General features: G+C 47.4%; 1 protein-coding gene across 1 annotated transcript; it reads right to left on the bottom strand.

Annotated features, from left to right (window-relative positions):
* Positions 1-500: 500 nt before the first annotated feature.
* Positions 501-20,292, bottom strand: cyldl (cylindromatosis (turban tumor syndrome), like). The gene is made up of 19 exons (XM_055221190.1): positions 20,195-20,292; positions 18,287-18,701; positions 12,695-13,077; positions 11,726-11,903; positions 11,260-11,323; positions 10,647-10,755; positions 9,411-9,672; positions 8,911-8,971; positions 8,077-8,258; positions 7,492-7,777; positions 5,973-6,081; positions 4,663-4,773; positions 4,199-4,290; positions 3,409-3,472; positions 3,140-3,272; positions 2,914-3,022; positions 2,707-2,825; positions 2,132-2,330; positions 501-1,254 (listed from the first exon to the last, which is right to left on the bottom strand). The coding sequence occupies exons 2-19, from the start codon at positions 18,698-18,700 to the stop codon at positions 1,070-1,072; spliced, it is 3,060 nt and encodes a 1,019-aa protein (XP_055077165.1). The 5' UTR covers position 18,701; positions 20,195-20,292; the 3' UTR covers positions 501-1,069.
* Positions 20,293-20,738: the final 446 nt, after the last annotated feature.

The raw sequence follows: 20,738 nt of genomic DNA, 5'->3' as shown, positions 1-20,738 counted from the left end.
CTCTCTCCTTCTGGACACCTGAAAGGTCCTCACGCCTTCTGTACACCTGAAAGGTCCTCACTCTCTCTCAGGGTTAAGCTTTATCAAGTTCTTGGGTGGATTTCTTAAAACAGTGCCCTCATCTGGACAACAGAGGAATTACGTTTGGACTGAACAGCTGCAGAAACCACTCACCCAGGAGCTGGTGGAGGTGGAGCCTCTTGAGGTGGAATTTTTGGAGGTGTGGTTTGTGGAGGTGTGGTTTGTGGAGGTGGGGTTTGAGGAGGTGTGGTTTGTGGAGGTGGGGTTTGTGGAGGTGTGGTTTGTGGAGGTGTGGTTTGTGGAGGTGGGTGGAGTGAGACAGGTCAAAGGTTTGGACACTGTTTTTTTTAAATAACATTTTTATTTTATTATATTTTAATGAATTTTTTACAAACAAATATTTTTACTCAAAAAGAAAAACATTAATTTAACAAGAATTTAAGTAAAAAGCAAAGGACTGAACCAGGACTGAACCAGGACTGAACCAGGACTGAACCAGGACTGAACCAGGACTAAACCAGGACTAAACCAGGTCTTGTGTGGAGGTTTATCCTCAGACCCGAGCTCTGTCGTGGTTTTATTCATTTCTCTTTGTTTTTTGCACCTGATGAGTCTAAATACAAAGAATTATCTTTTCACATTATGTCGTTTCTGAGAAAAAAGAAAAAAAAGTAAATCAAACGTCGTCATATGTGAAATTTTACTCATTTTGATAAAACATTTAAATAATGATTTACAAAAACTATTAAGACCCTGAAACAGAAACATTTGTCCTGAGTAAAAGCAAAATGAGAAACAACAATTGTGTCTCTTGGAACAAAGTGTCTCATGTGAAGAGACAGGAGCAGGAAGGAAAAGAAAAAAAAAATTAAATAAAATACTCTAAACATGCAAACATAATTTGCACTGTGGCCCAGACGAGCCAAAAACGTGTGTCCACATATGAGGACGCCGGGTCTCAGGAGGTTAGAGGTACAGCTGGAGGGCGGGGCTTTGGTCTCAGGAGGTTAGAGGTACAGCTGGAGGGCGGGGCTTTGGTCTCAGGAGATTAGAGGTACAGCTGGAGGGCGGGGCTTTGGTACAGGTAAAGGTAGGCGTCGCACAGCAGCCTCTTGGCCACGCCCTTCATGTCTCGAGGCGCCTGATTGGCCAGTTCAGACAGAGACATGTCCAGGTATTGGCCGAGCTCCGGAGCCAGAGTCACCTGAGGAACATTGAACCCGTCGTCCCCCCCTGAAAGAACGACAGCAACAAGGACGACAGGTTTCAACATTTAATATTTAATAATATTTAATACATTTAATATTTAATAATATTTAATACATTTAATAATATTTAATAATATTTATTAATAAATTTAATATTTAAAGTGCAGTACTAGACCAAATGCAGTACTAGACCAAGTGCAGTACTAGACCAAGTGCAGTACTAGACCAAGTGCAGTACTTGACCAAGTGCAGTACGTGACTCTGCAGTATTTACTACCGGGTAATTGTAAAATTTTGTTTGACCGAGTTGTACTCTGGGCTATTTTTATGTTTTTATATTTTTATGTTTTAATGTTTTTATGTTTTTATAGTTTTATGTTTTTATGTTTTTATATTTTTATGTTTTTATGTTTTTATGTTTTAATGTTTTTATATTTGGCACTAGCACTTATTTATTTATTTATTTATTTATTTATTTTAGTTCTACTGTGGGTGTCCCATGTTTGTATTGGAGGGTTGTTTTTAATCTCACTGTACATGTGTACGGTGTTGTACATGTGTACGGTGTTGTACATGTGTACGGTGTTGTACATGTGTACGGTGTTGTACATGTGTACGGTGTTGTACATGTGTACGGTGTTGTACATGTGTATAGTATTGTACATGTGTACGGTGTTGTACATGTGTACGGTGTTGTACATGTGTATAGTATTGTACATGTGTACGGTGTTGTACATGTGTACGGTGTTGTACATGTGTACGGTGTTGTACATGTGTGTGATGTTGTACATTTGTATAGTGATAATAAATGCATTCTATTCTATTCTAAGTATCTGAAGTAGTAGTAGTGTTAGTAGTAGTACTTGTAGTACTTGTAGTACTTGCAGTAGTACTCGTCGTACCTTGGCGGTCGGCCATGCTGTCGTAGAACAGCCATTGTTCTCTTTCAGGTCCGTACTTGACGAAGGAAACGTAGTGACTCGTCTCGATGCAGAGGACGGCCAGCAGGTGGAGCCGCTCTCTGTTACCATGGAGACACCGGCCAGGGGGCGGTGCTAGGGAAATAGGGCGGTGGCCACAGCGACGGGGATGGGCGTGGACCTGAGAGAGACAACTGTGTCAGATGCCCTCCCTGTGTGTCAGATGCCCTCCCTGTGTGTCAGATGCCCTCCCTGTGTGTCAGATGCCCTCCCCGTGTGTCAGATGTTCTCCCCGTGTGTCAGATGCCCTCCCTGTGTGTCAGATGCCCTCTCTGTGTGTCAGATGCCCTCCCCGTGTGTCAGATGTTCTCCCCGTGTGTCAGATGTTCTCCCCGTGTGTCAGATGCCCTCCCTGTGTGTCAGATGCCCTCTCTGTGTGTCAGATGTTCTCTCTGTGTGTCAGATGTTCTCTCTGTGTGTCAGATGCCCTCCCTCTGTGTCAGATGCCCTCCCTCTGTGTCAGATGCCCTCCCTCTGTGTCAGATGCCCTCCCGTACCTGTCGGCTGCACACGTCACAGAAGAACTTGAATCCCTCAGAGCCGAACGTCGAGTCGAGGAAACACTCGGAGCACTCGTACGTGGCCCCGCCCCCACAGAGCACACACTGTTTAAGACCTGAGGAGAGACCAGAACCAGGAATAAACCAGGACTAAACCAGGACTAAACCAGGACTAAACCAGGACAAAACCAGGACTAAACTCACCCTGCTGGACGAGGCCTGTGACGTCCAGCTCCAGGGACGGGATGATTTTTTCAAACATTTTGAACTTTTTTCCGAAACGCGGCATTTGTAAAATCAGACACGAAGGAACCTGTGGAGAGAGAGATTTAGATCCAGACCTGGTCCAGATCGGGTCCAGTCTGGGTCCAGACCTGGTCCAGTCCGGGTCCAGTCCTTGGTCCAGTCCTGGTCCAGTCCGGGTCCAGACCTGGTTCAGTTTCAGTCCGTTGCTGTGGAGCGAGTGTTCCAGGAGCTGTTGGACCGTGGGCAGGACCAGGCCGTGGTTCTGGTCCAAAAAGATCTGATAACAGAATGAGTCCTGGACTTTTCCCCCGGAACACCTGCAAGAAACCGACCAATCAGAGCAGAGGACACAAGACACCGACCAATCAGAACAGAGGACACAAGACATCAGCGAAATAGAGCAGAGGACGCAAAACAGCAGCCAATCAGAGAGCAGGACAGAGTCAGACGCACAGTTTCAGCAGTGGGTCCAGTGCCAGGATGTGGTGCATGAGGGCGGTCAGGAACTCCTCTGGGTCTAAGAAACATTAAAAAAAAACATTAACAAAACAAAAAACATCTGAAACACATGAAAAACACGTTTGACAGGATGAACAGCTGCAGGGTCTGTCTCATTTTAAGTGAAGGCAACAGAGACTTTATTATCTGAACAGATGACTGGTCTGATCTGTGGTCAGCTATGGACTGAATACCTGTAAGGTTTGTGTAATGTCTCTGATGGTCTGAACACGCGTTTGTGTAATTATGTGATGGTCTGAACACCTGTAAGGTTTGTGTTATCATGAGATGTCTGTACTCCTGTAAGGTTTGTGTTGTTACCATATGATGGTCTGTATATTTGTAAGGTTTGTGTTATTATGTGATGGTCTGATCACCTGTAAGGTTTGTGTTATTATGTGATGGTCAGAACACCTGTAAGGTTTGTGTTATTATGTGATGGTCTGATCACCTGTAAGGTTTGTGTTATTATGTGATGGTCTGATCACCTGTAAGGTTTGTGTTATTATGTGATGGTCTGATCACCTGTAAGGTTTGTGTTATTATGTGATGGTCAGAACACCTGTAAGGTTTGTGTTATTATGCGATGGTCAGAACACCTGTAAGGTTTGTGTTATTATGCGATGGTCTGAACACCTGTAAGGTTTGTGTTATGTGATGGTCAGAACACCTGTAAGGTTTGTGTTATTATGCAATGGTCAGAACACCTGTAAGGTTTGTGTTGTCGTGCTGTGATGCTCTGAACCTTTTTCGTCGGTGGTGAAGGTTTGACTGAAGCCGTGTTTCTGAAGCTGCCTCCTCAGTTTCATCACGTGGCGTCCCTCCACAAAACCCTCTCTGGAAAAATCAACTAGATCAAAATGTGCCAGACCCAAAAGATCTTTAGTTTTGAATTGTTAATTGCTGTGTCCAAATTTTTCACACTGAAGAAAAAGAATCAGCTTCATTAAGAGTCGCAGCAATGACAGTAGTACTCACAGGACTAGAAGTAGTACTTGTAGTAATCATAGTAGTAAGAGTATTAGTAGTAGTACTTCTAGTATTAGTAGTGCTTGTAGTCATGGTAGTAGTAATTGTAGTAGTAGTAGTACTTGTAGTAGTAGTACTTGTAGTAGTAGTAGTAGTACTTGTAGTAGTAGTAGTAGTAGTAGTACTTGTAGTAGTACTTGTAGTAGTAGTACTTGTAGTAGTAGTACTTGTAGTGCGTACCGTCGCAGCGGGTTGATGATGTCATGCAGTAGAATCTTCTGAACTTCAGCGTCTTGAGGTGAAGTCGATTTAAACAAAAGAGAATCCAGAACCGACGAACAACTGAACAAACTGAAGGACGAGAGAGAGGAGAGAGGTGAGAGGAGGAGAGAGGTAAGAGGAGGAGAGAGGTAAGAGGAGGAGAGAGGTAAGAGGAGGAGAGAGGTAAGAGGAGGAGAGGGGTGGAGAGAGGTAAGAGGAGGAGAGGGGAGGAGAGAGGTAAGAGGAGGAGAGAGGAGGGGAGAGAGGAGGAGAGGAGAGGAGAGGAGAGAGGTAAGAGGAGGAGAGAGGAGGAAAGGGGAGGAGAGGAGGAGAGAGGTAAGAGGAGGAGAGAGGAGGAAAGGGGAGGAGAGGAGGAGAGAGGTAAGAGGAGGAGAGAGAGGAGAGGGGTAAGAGGAGGAGAGAGGAGGAAAGGGGAGGAGAGGAGAGGAGGAGAGGAGAGGGGTGAGAGGAGGAGAGGGGAGGAGAGGAGGAGAGGGGTGAGAGGAGGAGAGGGGGAGAGAGGAGGAGAGAGGAGGAAAGGGGAGGAGAGGAGAGGAGGAGAGGAGAGGAGAAGAGGAGAGGGGAGGAGAGGAGGAGAGCGGTAAGAGGAGGTGAGAGGAGGAGAGGGGAGGAGAGGAGAGGAGGAGAGAGGTAAGAGGAGGAGAGAGGTAAGAGGAGGAGAGAGAGGAGGAGGTGAGAGGAGGAGAGAGGAGGAGAGGAGAGGAGGAGAGAGGTAAGAGGAGGAGAGAGGTAAGAGGAGGAGAGGAGGAGAGGGGTGAGAGGAGGAGAGGGGAGGAGAGGAGGAGAGAGGTAAGAGGAGGAGAGGGGAGGAGAGAGGTAAGAGGAGGAGAGAGGAGGAGAGGAGGAGAGGAGGAGAGAGGTAAGAGGAGGAGAGAGGTAAGAGGAGGAGAGAGGAGGAAAGGGGAGGAGAGAGGAGGAAAGGGGAGGAGAGGAGAGGAGGAGAGGAGAGGGGTGAGAGGAGGAGAGAGGTAAGAGGAGGAGAGGGGAGGAGAGAGGTAAGAGGAGGAGAGGAGGCGAGAGGTAAGAGGAGGAGAGGAGGCGAGAGGTAAGAGGAGGAGAGGAGGAGAGGAGAGGAGGAGAGCGGAGGAAAGGGGAGGAGAGGAGAGGAGGAGAGGAGAGGAGGAGAGCGGTAAGAGGAGGAGAGGAGAGGAGAGAGGTAAGAGGAGGAGAGGAGGCGAGAGGTAAGAGGAGGAGAGGAGGAGAGGAGAGGAGGAGAGCGGAGGAGAGAAGAGAGGAGAGAGGTAAGGCTACAGAAGACATGTCCCAACCTGAAGAGTGCACTGTCCATGTAGCAGGAGTTATGGTGACCCTGGATGCCCTTCATCTTCCCCACCAGGAGGTGCTCCACCTCCTCCACCCCCAGAGGAGGAACCGGCCCTGAGGAGAAGAGAGAGAGGGACGAGAGAGGAGAAGAGAGAAAAAGAGTGTCTGTGGGTTAAATCTCAGGAGCTGTGAGACGACCTCAGCTGGAGAGAACACGCAAACTCCACAGACACAGAGAGAACACGCAAACTCCACACAGACACAGAGAGAACACGCAAACTCCACAGACACAGAGAGAACACGCAAACTCCACACAGACACAGAGAGAACACGCAAACTCCACAGACACAGACAGAACACGCAAACTCCACAGACACAGACAGAACACGCAAACTCCACAGACAGAACACGCAAACTCCACAGACACAGAGAGAACACGCAAACTCCACAGACACAGAGAGAACACGCAAACTCCACAGACACAGAGAGAACACACAAACTCCACAGACACAGAGAGAACACGCAAACTCCACACAGACACAGAGAGAACACGCAAACTCCACAGACACAGAGAGAACACGCAAACTCCACAGACACAGAGAGAACACGCAAACTCCACAGACAGAACACGCAAACTCCACAGACACAGAGAGAACACACAAACTCCACAGACACAGAGAGAACACGCAAACTCCACACAGACACAGAGAGAACACGCAAACTCCACAGACACAGAGAGAACACACAAACTCCACAGACACAGAGAGAACACGCAAACTCCACAGACAGAACACGCAAACTCCACAGACACAAAGAGAACACACAAACTCCACAGACACAGGGAGAACATGCAAACTCTCTGGCTGTGGGGAGTATCAACAGTCAGTGTCCTGATGTCCGTTTGTCCCTGTCCTCCTGTGCTCTCTCCCCCTCCCCTACCTGTCTGTCTGGAGCTGGGCGGAGTCTCTGACTCCTCCCACACGCACCTGGAGCGCATCAGCACAATCACCGTCACCTGCTGCTGAGGATATGAGGACTCGACAGAAGACACTCGGAGCCAGACCGTCCGTGTGTGAACGTGAATGCTCCGGCTCAGTTTTGTATCTTTGTTACTCGTCTGCACGCTCTGCCCTCGCTCGTTCCTGCTCCTGCCTCTGCGCTCCGGCTCCGGTACAGTCGTCCCTCCGTCTTGCCTCCTGTCCTGTCTTGGTCTCCGGCTTGCTGCTCGCCTCCTGCCCTGGGTCCCGCTCTCTGGACTATGCCGGCCCCGCCTGTCCCGGTCTCGTCTCGCTCCTGTCTTCACTCCGGTCCTGGCTTTCCCGTCCCTGACCTGCCTCCCGCTCCCTGGTTCCTCGTGTGTTTGAATGAACTGATAAAAAATTCACTATTCTGTAAATAAACACTGTCAACTTGCCCTGAGTCTGCACACTTTGGTCCGCACCCGCACAAACCGTGACGACAGTCGGTCAGGGCGGGGGACAGACACCCACAGGAGGAAGTGTTTTGCTCAAGGACACGACTCACCTGCATCGTCTACACTGAGGTCGCTGTCGTTCACTCGAGCTTTCTTCAGAGGACTGCTGTAAATGGCCGAGTCCCTGCCGTTCCGAGCGCTCTGATTGGCTGAGTCTCTGCCGTTCCGAGCGCTCTGATTGGCTGAGTCTCTGCCATTCCGAGCGCTCTGATTGGCTATGCTGAAGCGTGAGTCCGGGCGGCAGGAGGCGAGCTTCACAAACATGGCATGTTTGTCGGGACACTTGAAATACCTGAGCCCTTTGAATGTCCCATCACTTGTTCCCATGGGGTCCTCCTGGAGAGACAGGCAGGGTTAGGACAGGGACAAGTGACACAGGTGGGACAGGTGACACGGGTGACACAGGTGGGACAGGTGACACGGGTGACACAGGTGGGACAGGTGGGACAGGTGGGACAGGTGACACAGGTGGGACAGGTGACACGGGTGGGACAGGTGACACGGGTGGGACAGGTGACACGGGTGGGACAGGTGACACAGGTGGGACAGTAGACACAGGTGACACAGGTGGGACAGGTGACACAGGTGGGACACTTTCACTTCACTTCTTTATTCAGTAAACACAGAGGACGTACCAGCTCCAGTCCGGCCATCGTGTGCTGGAATCCAGGTAGATTCCCGATCCACCGAATGGTCCCGAAGCTGCTCCCATTTCTAAGACTGATCTCCACCAGAGAATCCAGCCCGAGAGCGTCTCCAGGGGGCGCTGTAGAGTTCTCCTGAGGCTCTGACCTGTACAGGTCCTCTGTGTCTGGATCTAAGAAAATCCAAATGCAAATTCAGTTTATAAAGCATTAAAAACAACAGTTATGTTTTATCCACAAAGATAAAACATAACAGTGTAACACAGTGGACATTGTGTATATATAGAAACGATTATTGTACAATAAACGGCAAGACTCAAACGAGACTCCAACAAAGCTCCAATGAGGCTCCAAGGAGACACAAACAAAGTTCCAACGAGACACAAACAAGACTCAAACAAGGATCCAACGAGGCTTCAACGAGACTGAAACGAGACTCGAACGAGGCTCAAGCATAAGGTAGTGTAAAGCAGCGACCTGAGCAGAGCTGAATTTATCTTTCACTGTGGATGAGACCTGTAGGACTCAGACGCACAGCCTGAAATCCACAGACATCCTTAGGTGTGAGCTAACACGCTAACACGCTAACATGCTAACACGCCTCTGTTTCCTGTTTAGAGTAAAATGACTCACTCACATCGGGTTTAAATCAGGCAAATCCTGTAGTGTTTGGCAGGATTTATTTACTCGTACAGGACCAGGACTAAACCAGGACTAAACCAGGACTAAACCAGGACTAAACCAGGACTAAACCAGGACTAAACCAGGACTAAACCAGGACTAGAACAGTGTAAAATACAAGTTGTGAACACAGCTGTGCAGTACCTCGCTCAGGTTCCAGTTTGGCCACGCCCTGAAGAGGAACAATGGAGGTCCCTGTGTCGCTCTGAAACACACACGAACATCATCAAGAACAGGAGCTACACACAAGAACACACAGAAACACACAAGAATACACAAGAACACACAGAAACACACAGAAACACACAAGAACACACAAGAACACACAAGAACACACAAGAATACACAAGAATACACAAGAACACACAAGAACACACAGAAACACACAGGAACATAATGTACACAACAGCTTTTAGACTCTGAGGAACATCTCCACTGAGGAGCACTTTGCCGGAGTCTCCAGTCGCGTCTACGTCCTGTAGACACAGACTGTACAATAACAATGGGACGGTCCAATCACAGCGGCTCCTTGGTGTCACTTGTCTCAGTCCTCTGTGATATTTTTCCTTTTTTTCTCCACCATGTTTGACCTGAATGGAGCATCTGATGAAATGTTCCGCAGTGGGGCTTTAGCCGGGACTCACCGAGATGTGAACCATAGTCCCATCTTGGTCTGTCTCTATGAAGACCACGGCGCCCTCTACACGCCGCTCCATCTCATCGAAGAAAATAACCCGGTCTCCTGCTCTGAGTGATGAGCCAGGTCTGGACTCAGGTCTGGACTCAGGTCTGGACTCAGGTCTAGACTCAGGTCTGGACTCAGGTCCAGTCCTGGATCTAGTCTTGGGCTCAGACTGGGACCGAGGTTCTGGTCCGTGTCCTGGAGACCCGCTGAGATGTTCCAACCTTTGAGGTAAGAGTTAAATTATGAATAATGCATCTTTAACAGATTCTTCAAGCTGTTCTGTTCAAACCATTCAACCTCCACCGGGACACGCCCCCTGAGACACACCCACTGTGACACGCCCCCTGAGACACCCCCCCAGAGACACGCCCCCTGTGACACGTCCACTGTGACACGCCCACTGAGACACGCCCCCTGAGACACCCCCCCAGAGACACGCCCCCTGTGACACGTCCACTGTGACACGCCCACTGAGACACGCCCCCTGAGACACACCCACTGTGACACGCCCACTGAGACACGCCCACTGAGACACGCCCCCTGAGACACCCCCCCAGAGACACGCCCACTGTGACATGTCCACTGTGACACGCCCACTGAGACACGCCCACTGTGACACGCCCACTGTGACACGCCCACTGAGACACGCCCACTGTGACACGCCCACTGTGACACGCCTACTGAGACACGCCCACTGTGACACGCCCCCTGTGACAGCCCCCTGAGACACGCCCCCTGAGACACGCCCACTGTGACACGCCCCCTGTGACAGCCCCCTGTGACACGCCCACTGTGACACGCCCCCTGTGACAGCCCCCTGAGACACGCCCCCTGATACACGCCCACTGTGACACGCCCACTGTGACGTCCGCTCTTCCTTCTCCAGTTTTATTTTCTTAATCGTTGATACTCGTAGGATTCTGCAGCGTCGCATCGTCATTTTGGTGCAAATGAATAAAAATGTGCTGCTCTAGTATGACGTGCATCTGTCCATAGGGGGCGCTACAGCGGCGCTTTGTTGTGATGACGTTTACGGTTACTGTGGACACCACAGTTTTCTAACGTGGAGGTCAGTGGACTTGTTTTAGATGAATATTGTGATTTAAAATGTGTAAATTATAACATTATGATCCACAGGGGTCAGAGATGAGAACCATAGAGACTCAAGCAGAATATACGTCTACTTCAAACAGACCTGGACTGGACAGGACCAGACTGGGACTTCACATGGAGCAGAACCTCAGACGCTGGCCTGGATGGGTCGGTCTTAGACTCTTCAGACCCTGGGTTTTGTTCCTCTGAATCTGAGGGAGGAGCATCATCATTAAGTTATAATTTACTATATGAACCACATAGACCCTCCCAGTGTCAAAAGCCTGATGCTCTTCCATACTTTAGCTCCGATGCCTTTTCAGTGGGAGCTTTAGCCTCCAAACATCACAAACTCAAAAAACTAGGGCTGTTTTGGCAACTGAAACGACTCGATTTGGCAGAAAACATCACCACATGTAGCAACACCAAACATGAGGAATTTTACAAACTGGAGCTGGATCTTCGATATCGATGTTTTTATTCCTGTTAAATGTGACAAACATTTAAACATCTCTGTCCACAAACGCCAGAATAATGTTTTTATTATACTGTTAAAATGAGATAACACATTTGTATCAGAACCGGGCTGTGAGCAGAGTCATTCGACACACTGCTGGAAGGGTCTATACTTTATAATAAATGAAATACATTTTAAATAAATGATGAATAAATTATCCTAAATGAGATCCTTTGAGCATAAACAGCTTAAACTGTACCGGCTCCAGGCACCACCATCAGGACACGCTCCAGAGGAATCGCAAGCACCGTCCCGGAACCGCCCTGAAACACACGTCAGAATGAAGAGCCCCGCCCAAAGAAGCTCCGCCCACTGAAGCTCCTCCCACTGAAGCCCCACACATAGAAGGTCCCATAGCCCGTAGTCTGGAGATCTACTGATAACCCCCCCCCCCCCTCTGGTTCTGCAAGTCATTTCTCATAAATGTTTCCCATAAACATTTTGAAAAAATATATATATATACATATACTATATACAGTATATTAAAAGTGATGGATACCAGTTAGCACACAGCTGGTTAGCATGTAGCTGGTTAGCCTCCCTGATGTCTTTGAACTCATAATATTTGATTCTCTCTTTCTATCTGTCTCTATTTCTCTCTCACTCTCCTCTCTCTCCTCTTTTTCTCTCTCTCTCTTGCTGTACACGATGACATCACGATGTACCTCGACGTGCACCATCGTCTTCTCACGGCTCAACACCACGAAACCCTCTGCAGTCTTGTTCTTTTCCAGCTCAAACAGAACCCGGTCTCCTGCTCTGGGTCGCACTGGTTCAGATTTGGGTCCAGTGCTGGTTCCAGCCTTGGTCTTGGGTTCAGGAGGAGACTTGTGATTGGTCAGACTGTGGGGCACATTAGAGATGATATAATACGATACTACATTCAGTATTTCTCTGTATCTGTCGTCTACATAACATACGTGTCACGATCCGCACTATTCCGCTCCATGTGTTGTCTCCTGCCCTGCTCCTTCCCTCCCCCACCTGCCAGAGCCAGAGCTAGGCTAAACTCCTGGCTCCTCCCACGCGCACCTGCAGCTCATCAGCCCAATCATCTCCACCTGCCGTGGATAAGAGGGGCCAGGACCAGACACTCGGGGCCAGATCGTCCGCGTGTCAATGTGAATATCTAGCTTGTTTTTGCCTTTGTATTTTTGCTCGTTGTATTCTGCTCATTCGGATTTTTCATGCTCCCCTCCAGACCCTGTCTTCTGGACCACCCCAGCTCCCTGCTCCAACCCGGCTTTCCAGACCTGGTACAGTCCTGTCTCGCCTTGTTCATCGCACACTACGCCTCTGGACACCGCTCTGCACTCTGCTCCTCCCCCTGGCTCTGGTCGCCCTGTCTCTGTCCCTGTGCCCCGTACGTTCCTGGACCCCGGCTCGCATCCTGCTCCCCGCTCCAACGCCGCCCGCACCGTCGGCTCTGCCACACCACCCGTCCTGTCCCTGGACCCTTGGCCTGCACCTTGCCCCCTGTCCCCCGCCAGCTCAACTCACATTATTATTTGTTATTTCACAACTTGTAAATAAACACTGTAAATTTCCCCCAAGTCTTGCGTCTCTTGGTCCGATTAGCCCGCTTTTCAACAAGACGTGTTCTTTATAGTAGGCCCTCAGGATCATGGTCATACCTGGTTTTGCCAGCTTCTGCCGTGGACTTCCCGCGATCCAGTTCCAAAGACTCTGATTTCATTTTGGATTTGGACTCAGGTCTGGACTCTGGTCTGGACTCTCTGTGAGGGAGGGGTTGAACAAAATGGCTTGAAAGAAAGGACATGGGCTGGCCTTGGTCTGGGTGAAGGTCCGGCCCAGACCACAGGGACTGTCTCAGTCTCAGATCTGGACTGCCCGGTTTTGGGTCTGGGTCTAACTCTGGTTCTGGTTCTGGCTCTTGTTTGAGGCTGGTCTTTGGTTCTATGGCTGTGATCCTGTTGAAGGGAACGAACACACCACAGTTTTTATCGCAGGAGAAGAATCGAGAGCCGTCAGAGTTGCCTTTGCCTCGGTCTGAGCCCTGGAAACACAAGAGCATCAGCAGAAACAGACATGAAACATGAGTCTACGAGAGTGAGACGCACACACAAGAAACAAGAGTCTACGAGAGTGAGACGCACACACAAGAAACAAGAGTCTATGAGAGTGAGACGCACACACAAGAAACAAGAGTCTATGAGAGTGAGACGCACACACAAGAAACAAGAGTCTATGAGAGTGAGACGCACACACAAGAAACAAGAGTCTACGAGAGTGAGACACACACACAAGAAACAAGAGTCTACGAGAGTGAGAAACACACAAGAAACAAGAGTCTATGAGAGTGAGACGCACACACAAGAAACAAGAGTCTATGAGAGTGAGACGCACACACAAGAAACGAGAGTGTATGAGAGTGAGACACACACAAATATAAGAAAAAAGAGTCTATGAGAGTGAGACACACACAAATATAAGTAAAAAGAGTCTATGAGAGTGAGACACACACAAGAAACAAGAGTCTATGAGAGTGAGACACACACACAAGAAACGAGAGTCTACGAGAGTGAGACGCACACACAAGAAACGAGAGTCTAACAAGAGTGAGACGTACACACAAGAAACGAGAGTCTAACGAGAGTGAGACGCACACACAAGAAACAAGAGTCTATGAGAGTGAGACACACACAAGAAACAAGAGTCTACGAGAGTGAGACGCACACACAAGAAACAAGAGTCTATGAGAGTGAGACGCACACACAAGAAACAAGAGTCTATGAGAGTGAGAAACACACAAGAAACAAGAGTCTACGAGAGTGAGACGCACACACAAGAAACAAGAGTCTATGAGAGTGAGACGCACACACAAGAAACAAGAGTCTATGAGAGTGAGAAACACACAAGAAACAAGAGTCTATGAGAGTGAGACGCACACACAAGAAACAAGAGTCTATGAGAGTGAGACGCACACACAAGAAACGAGAGTGTATGAGAGTGAGACACACACAAATATAAGAAAAAAGAGTCTATGAGAGTGAGACACACACAAATATAAGTAAAAAGAGTCTATGAGAGTGAGACACACACAAGAAACAAGAGTCTATGAGAGTGAGACACACACACAAGAAACGAGAGTCTACGAGAGTGAGACGCACACACAAGAAACGAGAGTCTAACAAGAGTGAGACGTACACACAAGAAACGAGAGTCTAACGAGAGTGAGACGCACACACAAGAAACAAGAGTCTATGAGAGTGAGACACACACAAGAAACGAGAGTCTACGAGAGTGAGACACACACACAAGAAACGAGAGTCTAACGAGAGTAAGATGCACAGAAGAAATGAGTCTATGAGAGTGAGACACACACACAAGAAACAAGAGTCTATGAGAGTGAGACACACACACAAGAAACAAGAGTCTATGAGAGTGAGACACACACACAAGAAACAAGAGTCTACAAGAGTGAGACGCACACACAAGAAACAAGAGTCTACAGGAGTGAGACAAACACAAGAAACGAGAATCTTTGAGAGTGAGACACACACAAACATAAGAAACAAGAGTCTACGAGAGTGAGACGCACACACAAGAAACAAGAATCTCGGCGAGTGAGACACACAAGAAACAAAAGTCTACATGAGTGAGACACTCACAAGAGTTTATGAGAAGTGACATTGGAATCAGAGGGAACGCCCTCAAATGGTTTAAATCCTATCTATCAGATAGGTACCAGTTTGTTAGTATAAACCAGAGCACCTCTCCCTGTTCTAAAGTAGCCTGTGGTGTTCCACAAGGATCTGTGCTTGGTCCAATCCTATTTACTCTGTATATGTTGCCATTGGGTAACATTATCAGAAAACATGGCATTAATTTTCACTGCTACGCTGATGACACTCAGCTGTACTTATCAATGAAACCAAACCAGACTGATCAAATAGATAAACTCAGTGCCTGTGTGAAGGACATCAAAACCTGGATGACCTTGAATTACCTGCTCTTAAATCCTGAAAAAACAGAGGTCATTGTCGTTGGTCCCAAAGGTCAAAGAGATTCTCTGTCAGACCAGATATTCTCACTCGACAATGTGAATATAGCTTCTAGCCCTACTGTAAAAAATCTTGGAGTCCTATTTGATCAAAATCTCTCATTCACAGCCCATATAAACCTAGCTTGTAAAACCGCATACTTTCACCTGCGAAATATAACTAAAATTAGAAATATTTTACCTAAAAACGATGCTGAAAAACTCATCCATGCATTTGTTACTTCCAGACTTGATTACTGTAATTCCCTGCTTGCCGCCTGCCCCAAAAGTACTATAAAGTACTATAAAGTACTATAAGGAGCCTCCAGTTGGTCCAAAATGCAGCGGCCAGAGTCCTAACAGGAACTAAAAGAAGAGACCACATCAGTCCTGTACTAAAATATCTGCACTGGCTTCCTGTCGAGCTTAGAATCAAATTCAAAGTCCTCCTCCTGACATACAAAGCCCTAAACGGTTTGGCCCCATCCTATCTGCAAGATGCTATTGTCCCGTACCAGCCAAACAGAGCACTCCGCTCTCAGAATGCAGGACTATTAGTGGTTCCTAGAGTGTCCAAAAGTACAGTGGGAGGGAGAGCATTCAGTTACCAAGCTCCTGTGCTATGGAATCAACTCCCTGCTGATGTTAAACAGGCCCCCACAGTCTCTGTATTTAAGACCAGGCTTAAAACTTTCCTCTTCGGTATAGCGTATGATCAGGTTACTTAGTGAGGGAGTTAGGGTTATTAAAACCCGGGATAAGATAAGCTGCAGTAGGAGTAACTAGCTGGGGGAAGTATGGCAACCTGAGCACTATCCTCTACTTTGCCCTATTTTCTCATCAGCAATGCTATTCACATGTTGTCCCCTGTCCCACTCCCCCTGTGGAGTGTATCTCTTTCAGATGCCCCGATGACAGTTGGACCTCCTCCTTGCCTGGCTCTCCTCCTCCTCGCCCGGCTCTCCTCCTCCTCGTCTGGTCTCCTGGCCGATTTCTTATGTTGTCTGATTTTTCCTGTTGTGTCTGATTTTTCCTGTTGTGTCTGATTTTTCTTGTTGTGTCTGATTCTTCCTGTTGTTTTGTTTTTTGTGTCTTGGCGGCACGGTGACTGAGTGCCATCACTCATGTCTCACAGCAAGAAGGTTGGTTCGATCCCCGGGTCACCAGGCCTTTCTGTGTGGAGTTTTTCATGTTTCTCCCCGTGTCTGGATGGGTTTCCTCCGGGTACTCCGGTTTCCCCCATCAACCAAAACATGAACGCCCTTCGAGACAACTGTTGTTGTGATTTTGGGCGTTACAAAAATAAATGAATTGAATTGAATAGAAGCAAACCAGAGTTTACAGCATTTATAAGAAATCAGTCGTTTAAAGTTTTGTCTTTCAGTTCTTTGATTCTTTGATTCTTTTAATGTGGGACTCATGAGCCTCTGTCAGACACTGGTATCAAATACTGAAAAATGTATTGGATCGATCAAATATCGGTCCAGCCAATATCCTGGTTGGACAAATAAACCGATATAATTACACTAGCAGGTACTGGTCCAGAAAGTTTCAGACTGAAGTTTTATCGATGTCAGTATCTCTGGAGGAGTTACACCTTATTTTATTTTTGTTTCAGATTCTGGTATCGGTCGACATTGAGTATCTGCAGATACTTAAAGCTGCAGTATCAGAATAGGTATCAGAGCTGAAACAACTGGATCGATGCATCCCTGTCCATACTCCTGTCCACACTCCTGTCCACAACACTGTCCACATCCCTGTCCATACTCCTGTCCATACTCCTGTCCACATACCTGTCCACATCCCTGTCCATACTCCTGTCCACATCCCTGTCCATACTCCTGTCCACGTCCCTGTCCACACTCCTGTCCATACTCCTGTCCACACTCCTGTCCACACCCCTGTCCACAACACTGTCCACATCCCTGTCCATACTCCTGTCCACACTCCTGTCCACACCCCTGTCCACACTCCTGTCCACATCCCTGTCCACACTCCTGTCCATACTCCTGTCCACACTCCTGTCCACACCCCTGTCCATACTCCTGTCCACATCCCTGTCCATACTCCTGTCCACACTCCTGTCCACACCCCTGTCCACAACACTGTCCACATCCCTGTCCATACTCCTGTCCACACTCCTGTCCACACCCCTGTCCATACTCCTGTCCACATCCCTGTCCATACTCCTGTCCACATCCCTGTCCATACACCTGTCGACACTCCTGTCCACATCCCTGTCCATACTCCTGTCCACATCCCTGTCCATACTCCTGTCCACACCCCTGTCCACACCCCTGTCCATACACCTGTCCACATCCCTGTCCACATCCCTGTCCATACTCCTGTCCACATCCCTGTCCATACTCCTGTCCACATCCCTGTCCATACTCCTGTCCACATCCCTGTCCACAACACTGTCCACATCCCTGTCCATACTCCTGTCCACATCCCTGTCCATACTCCTGTCCACATCCCTGTCCACAACACTGTCCACATCCCTGTCCATACTCCTGTCCACATCCCTGTCTACAACACTGTCCACATCCCTGTCCATACTCCTGTCCACATCCCTGTCCATACTCCTGTCCACATCCCTGTCCACAACACTGTCCACATCCCTGTCCATACTCCTGTCCACATCCCTGTCCATACTCCTGTCCACACTCCTGTCCACAACACTGTCCATACACCTGTCCATACTCCTGTCCAGACCCCTGTCCACAACACTGTCCATACTCCTGTCCACACCCCTGTCCATACACCTGTCCACATCCCTGTCCATACTCCTGTCCACATCCCTGTCCATACTCCTGTCCACATCCCTGTCCATACACCTGTCCACATCCCTGTCCACGTCCCTTTTACTTCTTTCTTTTACCATTTTTCCATCTGTTTTTTGTTACTTCCCAGACCGTAGACAATGGGTCATAATATTTAACACAGATGGAGCAGCTCAGGTGGATCTGGTTCAAACACGGTGCTGTCGTCCTTGTTGTTCCTGTTGTTGTTAAACACAGTGAGCTCTTGGCTCTTGTCACTGATATAAATGATCAGGTTCAACATTTGTGAATTTATCTTTTGGGTGTTTCATGGCAAAGTACAATGTAAACAACAGGGAAAGCTGACCCTTGACCCCATCGGGGAGTATGACATCATCACATTCTAGAATTTGAAAAGCAGCAATAGTGTATTTTTTAAGAGTTCCTGCTGGATTTACCTGTAGTTCTATCCCATAGAACACACCCGGGAGGTCCCACTTGGTCTTTGGCTTTGTGATGTTTCCGATGTAACGTATGGAACCTTTCAGGCGTTCAGATCCATGTTCGACCGTGACCTCAGTGCCCTGTCGGAGCCGGCGAGTCGAGCGCAGACCTTGGGACAGTGCCTTCAGCCGTTCATTTTCAGGTAGAGGCATAAGGAGCTGTGCCTCATCCCGGCTAATGGCCTCCAGACTCTCCCTCTCCACTGGATAGTCCATTCCACTGATCGTGTCTGTGAACACCACGTCCAAAGTATCGCCCTGTTTCCGGAATTTGAAGGTGTTGGTGAAGCAGATCTGCCCTGGTTTATGAGTGTAGCCGTACTTTAGTTTCTCCTTCAGGATGAAGTAATGAACATCTGAGGAGGCCATCCTGAGGAGATCAGGGTCACACCGTCACCATCAGTGTTTGATTAGACACAAATAAAAACAGGACAAACAGGGCAACAGCTGTTTATGATTATATCTATGTTTTTACACTATAAGATAATGAACTCATAGATCAGAATACTGTACTCTGATTGGCCCGTGGGTCAGAATACTGTACTCTGATTGGCCCGTGGGTCAGAATACTGTACTCTGATTGGACCGTGTAGTAGAATACTGTACTCTGATTGGACCGTGTAGTAGAATACTGTACTCTGATTGGCCCGTGTAGTAGAATACTGTACTCTGATTGGAGGACCTGCTCTGTTCAAAACCACAGTTGTTCTGATCTGAACATGGCTCAACTACTGCTACTACTACTACTACTACTACTACTTCTACTGCTACTACTGCTACTATTACTGCTACTACTACTGCTACTGTTACTACTATTACTGCTACTACTACTACTGCTACTATTACTGCTACTACTACTGCTACTACTACTACTTCTACTGCTACTACTACTACTGCTACTACTACTACTGCTACTACTACTACTACTACTGCTGCTACTACTACTACTACTACAACTACTACTACTACTACTACTACTGCTACTACTACTACTACTGCTACTACTGCTACTACTGCTACTACTACTACTACTACTGCTACTACTACTACTACTACTGCTACTATTACTGCTACTACTACTGCTACTACTACTACTACTACTACTACTACTACTACTGCTACTATTACTGCTACTACTACTGCTACTACTACTACTTCTACTGCTACTACTACTACTGCTACTACTACTACTACTACTACTACTACTACTACTACTACTACTGCTACTACTACTACTACTACTACTGCTGCTACTACTACTACTGCTGCTACTGCCACTAATACTACTGCTACTAGTACTACTACTATGACCAGAGTCCATCCAAAGAATGACATAATCACCAAAGTACTACTACTATCACAGAACTCACAGTAACAGTATACAGAGTACTTTTGCATGACTCTTACAGTACTTTTACAGTACTCTTACAGTACTCATACAAGATTTGTACAGTACTTGTACAGTACTCGTACAGCACTTTTATAGTACTCGTATAGGTCTTGTACAGGACTCTTACAGTACTTGTACAGTACTCGTACAGTACTCGTACAGTACTCTTACAGTACTCATAAAGTAATCTTACAGTACTTATACAGTACTCTTACAGTACTTGAACAATATTTGTACAGTACTCTTACAGTACTCGTACAGGACTCTTAGAGTACTTGTACAGTAATTTACAGCACTCTTATAGTACTCTTACAGTAATTTTACAGTACTCTTACAGGACTCGCACAGTACTTGTACAGTACTCGTACAATACTCATACAGTACTCTTACAGTATTTGTACAGTACTTGTAAAGTACTTTTACAGTACATTTGTACTTACATAGTAAATGTAGTAAAAGTACACAGCTCTGACCTGCTCCTGTTCAGTCACTCCCCGAGTACTTCTGTTTACTGCAGTATTTGAAGTATTTGTACCACAAACAGCAGCGACGTGTTCCTGAAGTTATAAACTTACATTTCCTCTTTCACTTTTACAGGTCACATGACCTGCAGACACACTCCCTCAGTACTGCAGTATCCTGTACTACAAAACTGCAGTATTTACACTGCGTTTGGACAGGAGGGAGTACTTCAGTAGAGAAATACTTTGAAGTAAAAGTAAAAGTACTGGTGCTGCTGAGAGAGTGAAAGAGAAACTCAAGTCAGAGTGAAAAGGTTCAACTGTAACAACGATCATAACATGATAAAAATAATTTATACAAAATATTATTATACAAAATATTATTATACAAAATACTGTTAGAACAGGGACCGGCTCATACACAGAGGCGACTCAGAGGCGACTCAGAGGCGACTCAGAGGCGACTCAGAGGCGACTCAGAGGCGACCCAGAGGCGACTCAGAGGCGACCCAGAGGCGACTCAGAGGCGACCCAGAGGCGACTCAGAGGCGACTCA

Source organism: Periophthalmus magnuspinnatus, chromosome 4 (genome assembly GCF_009829125.3).
Source record: "Periophthalmus magnuspinnatus isolate fPerMag1 chromosome 4, fPerMag1.2.pri, whole genome shotgun sequence".
Taxonomy (NCBI): Eukaryota; Metazoa; Chordata; class Actinopteri; order Gobiiformes; family Gobiidae; genus Periophthalmus; species Periophthalmus magnuspinnatus.
The sequence above is the reverse complement of the archived record's forward strand: the minus strand, read 5'-3'. Positions and strand labels throughout refer to the sequence as shown.

What these genes read in the sequence shown, in the direction of transcription:
- cyldl (XM_055221190.1), bottom strand. Translation starts at nt 18,700, where the DNA reads ATGGCCTCCTCAGATGTTCATTACTTCATCCTGAAGGAGAAACTAAAG. An exon ending in CTGGACCCACTGCTGAAACT is followed by an intron (nt 3,273 to 3,408) that starts GTGCGTCTGACT and finishes GGTTTCTTGCAG; the next exon opens with GTGTTCCGGGGGAAAAGTCC. An exon ending in GTGACGTGTGCAGCCGACAG is followed by an intron (nt 2,331 to 2,706) that starts GTACGGGAGGGC and finishes TGTCTCTCTCAG; the next exon opens with GTCCACGCCCATCCCCGTCG.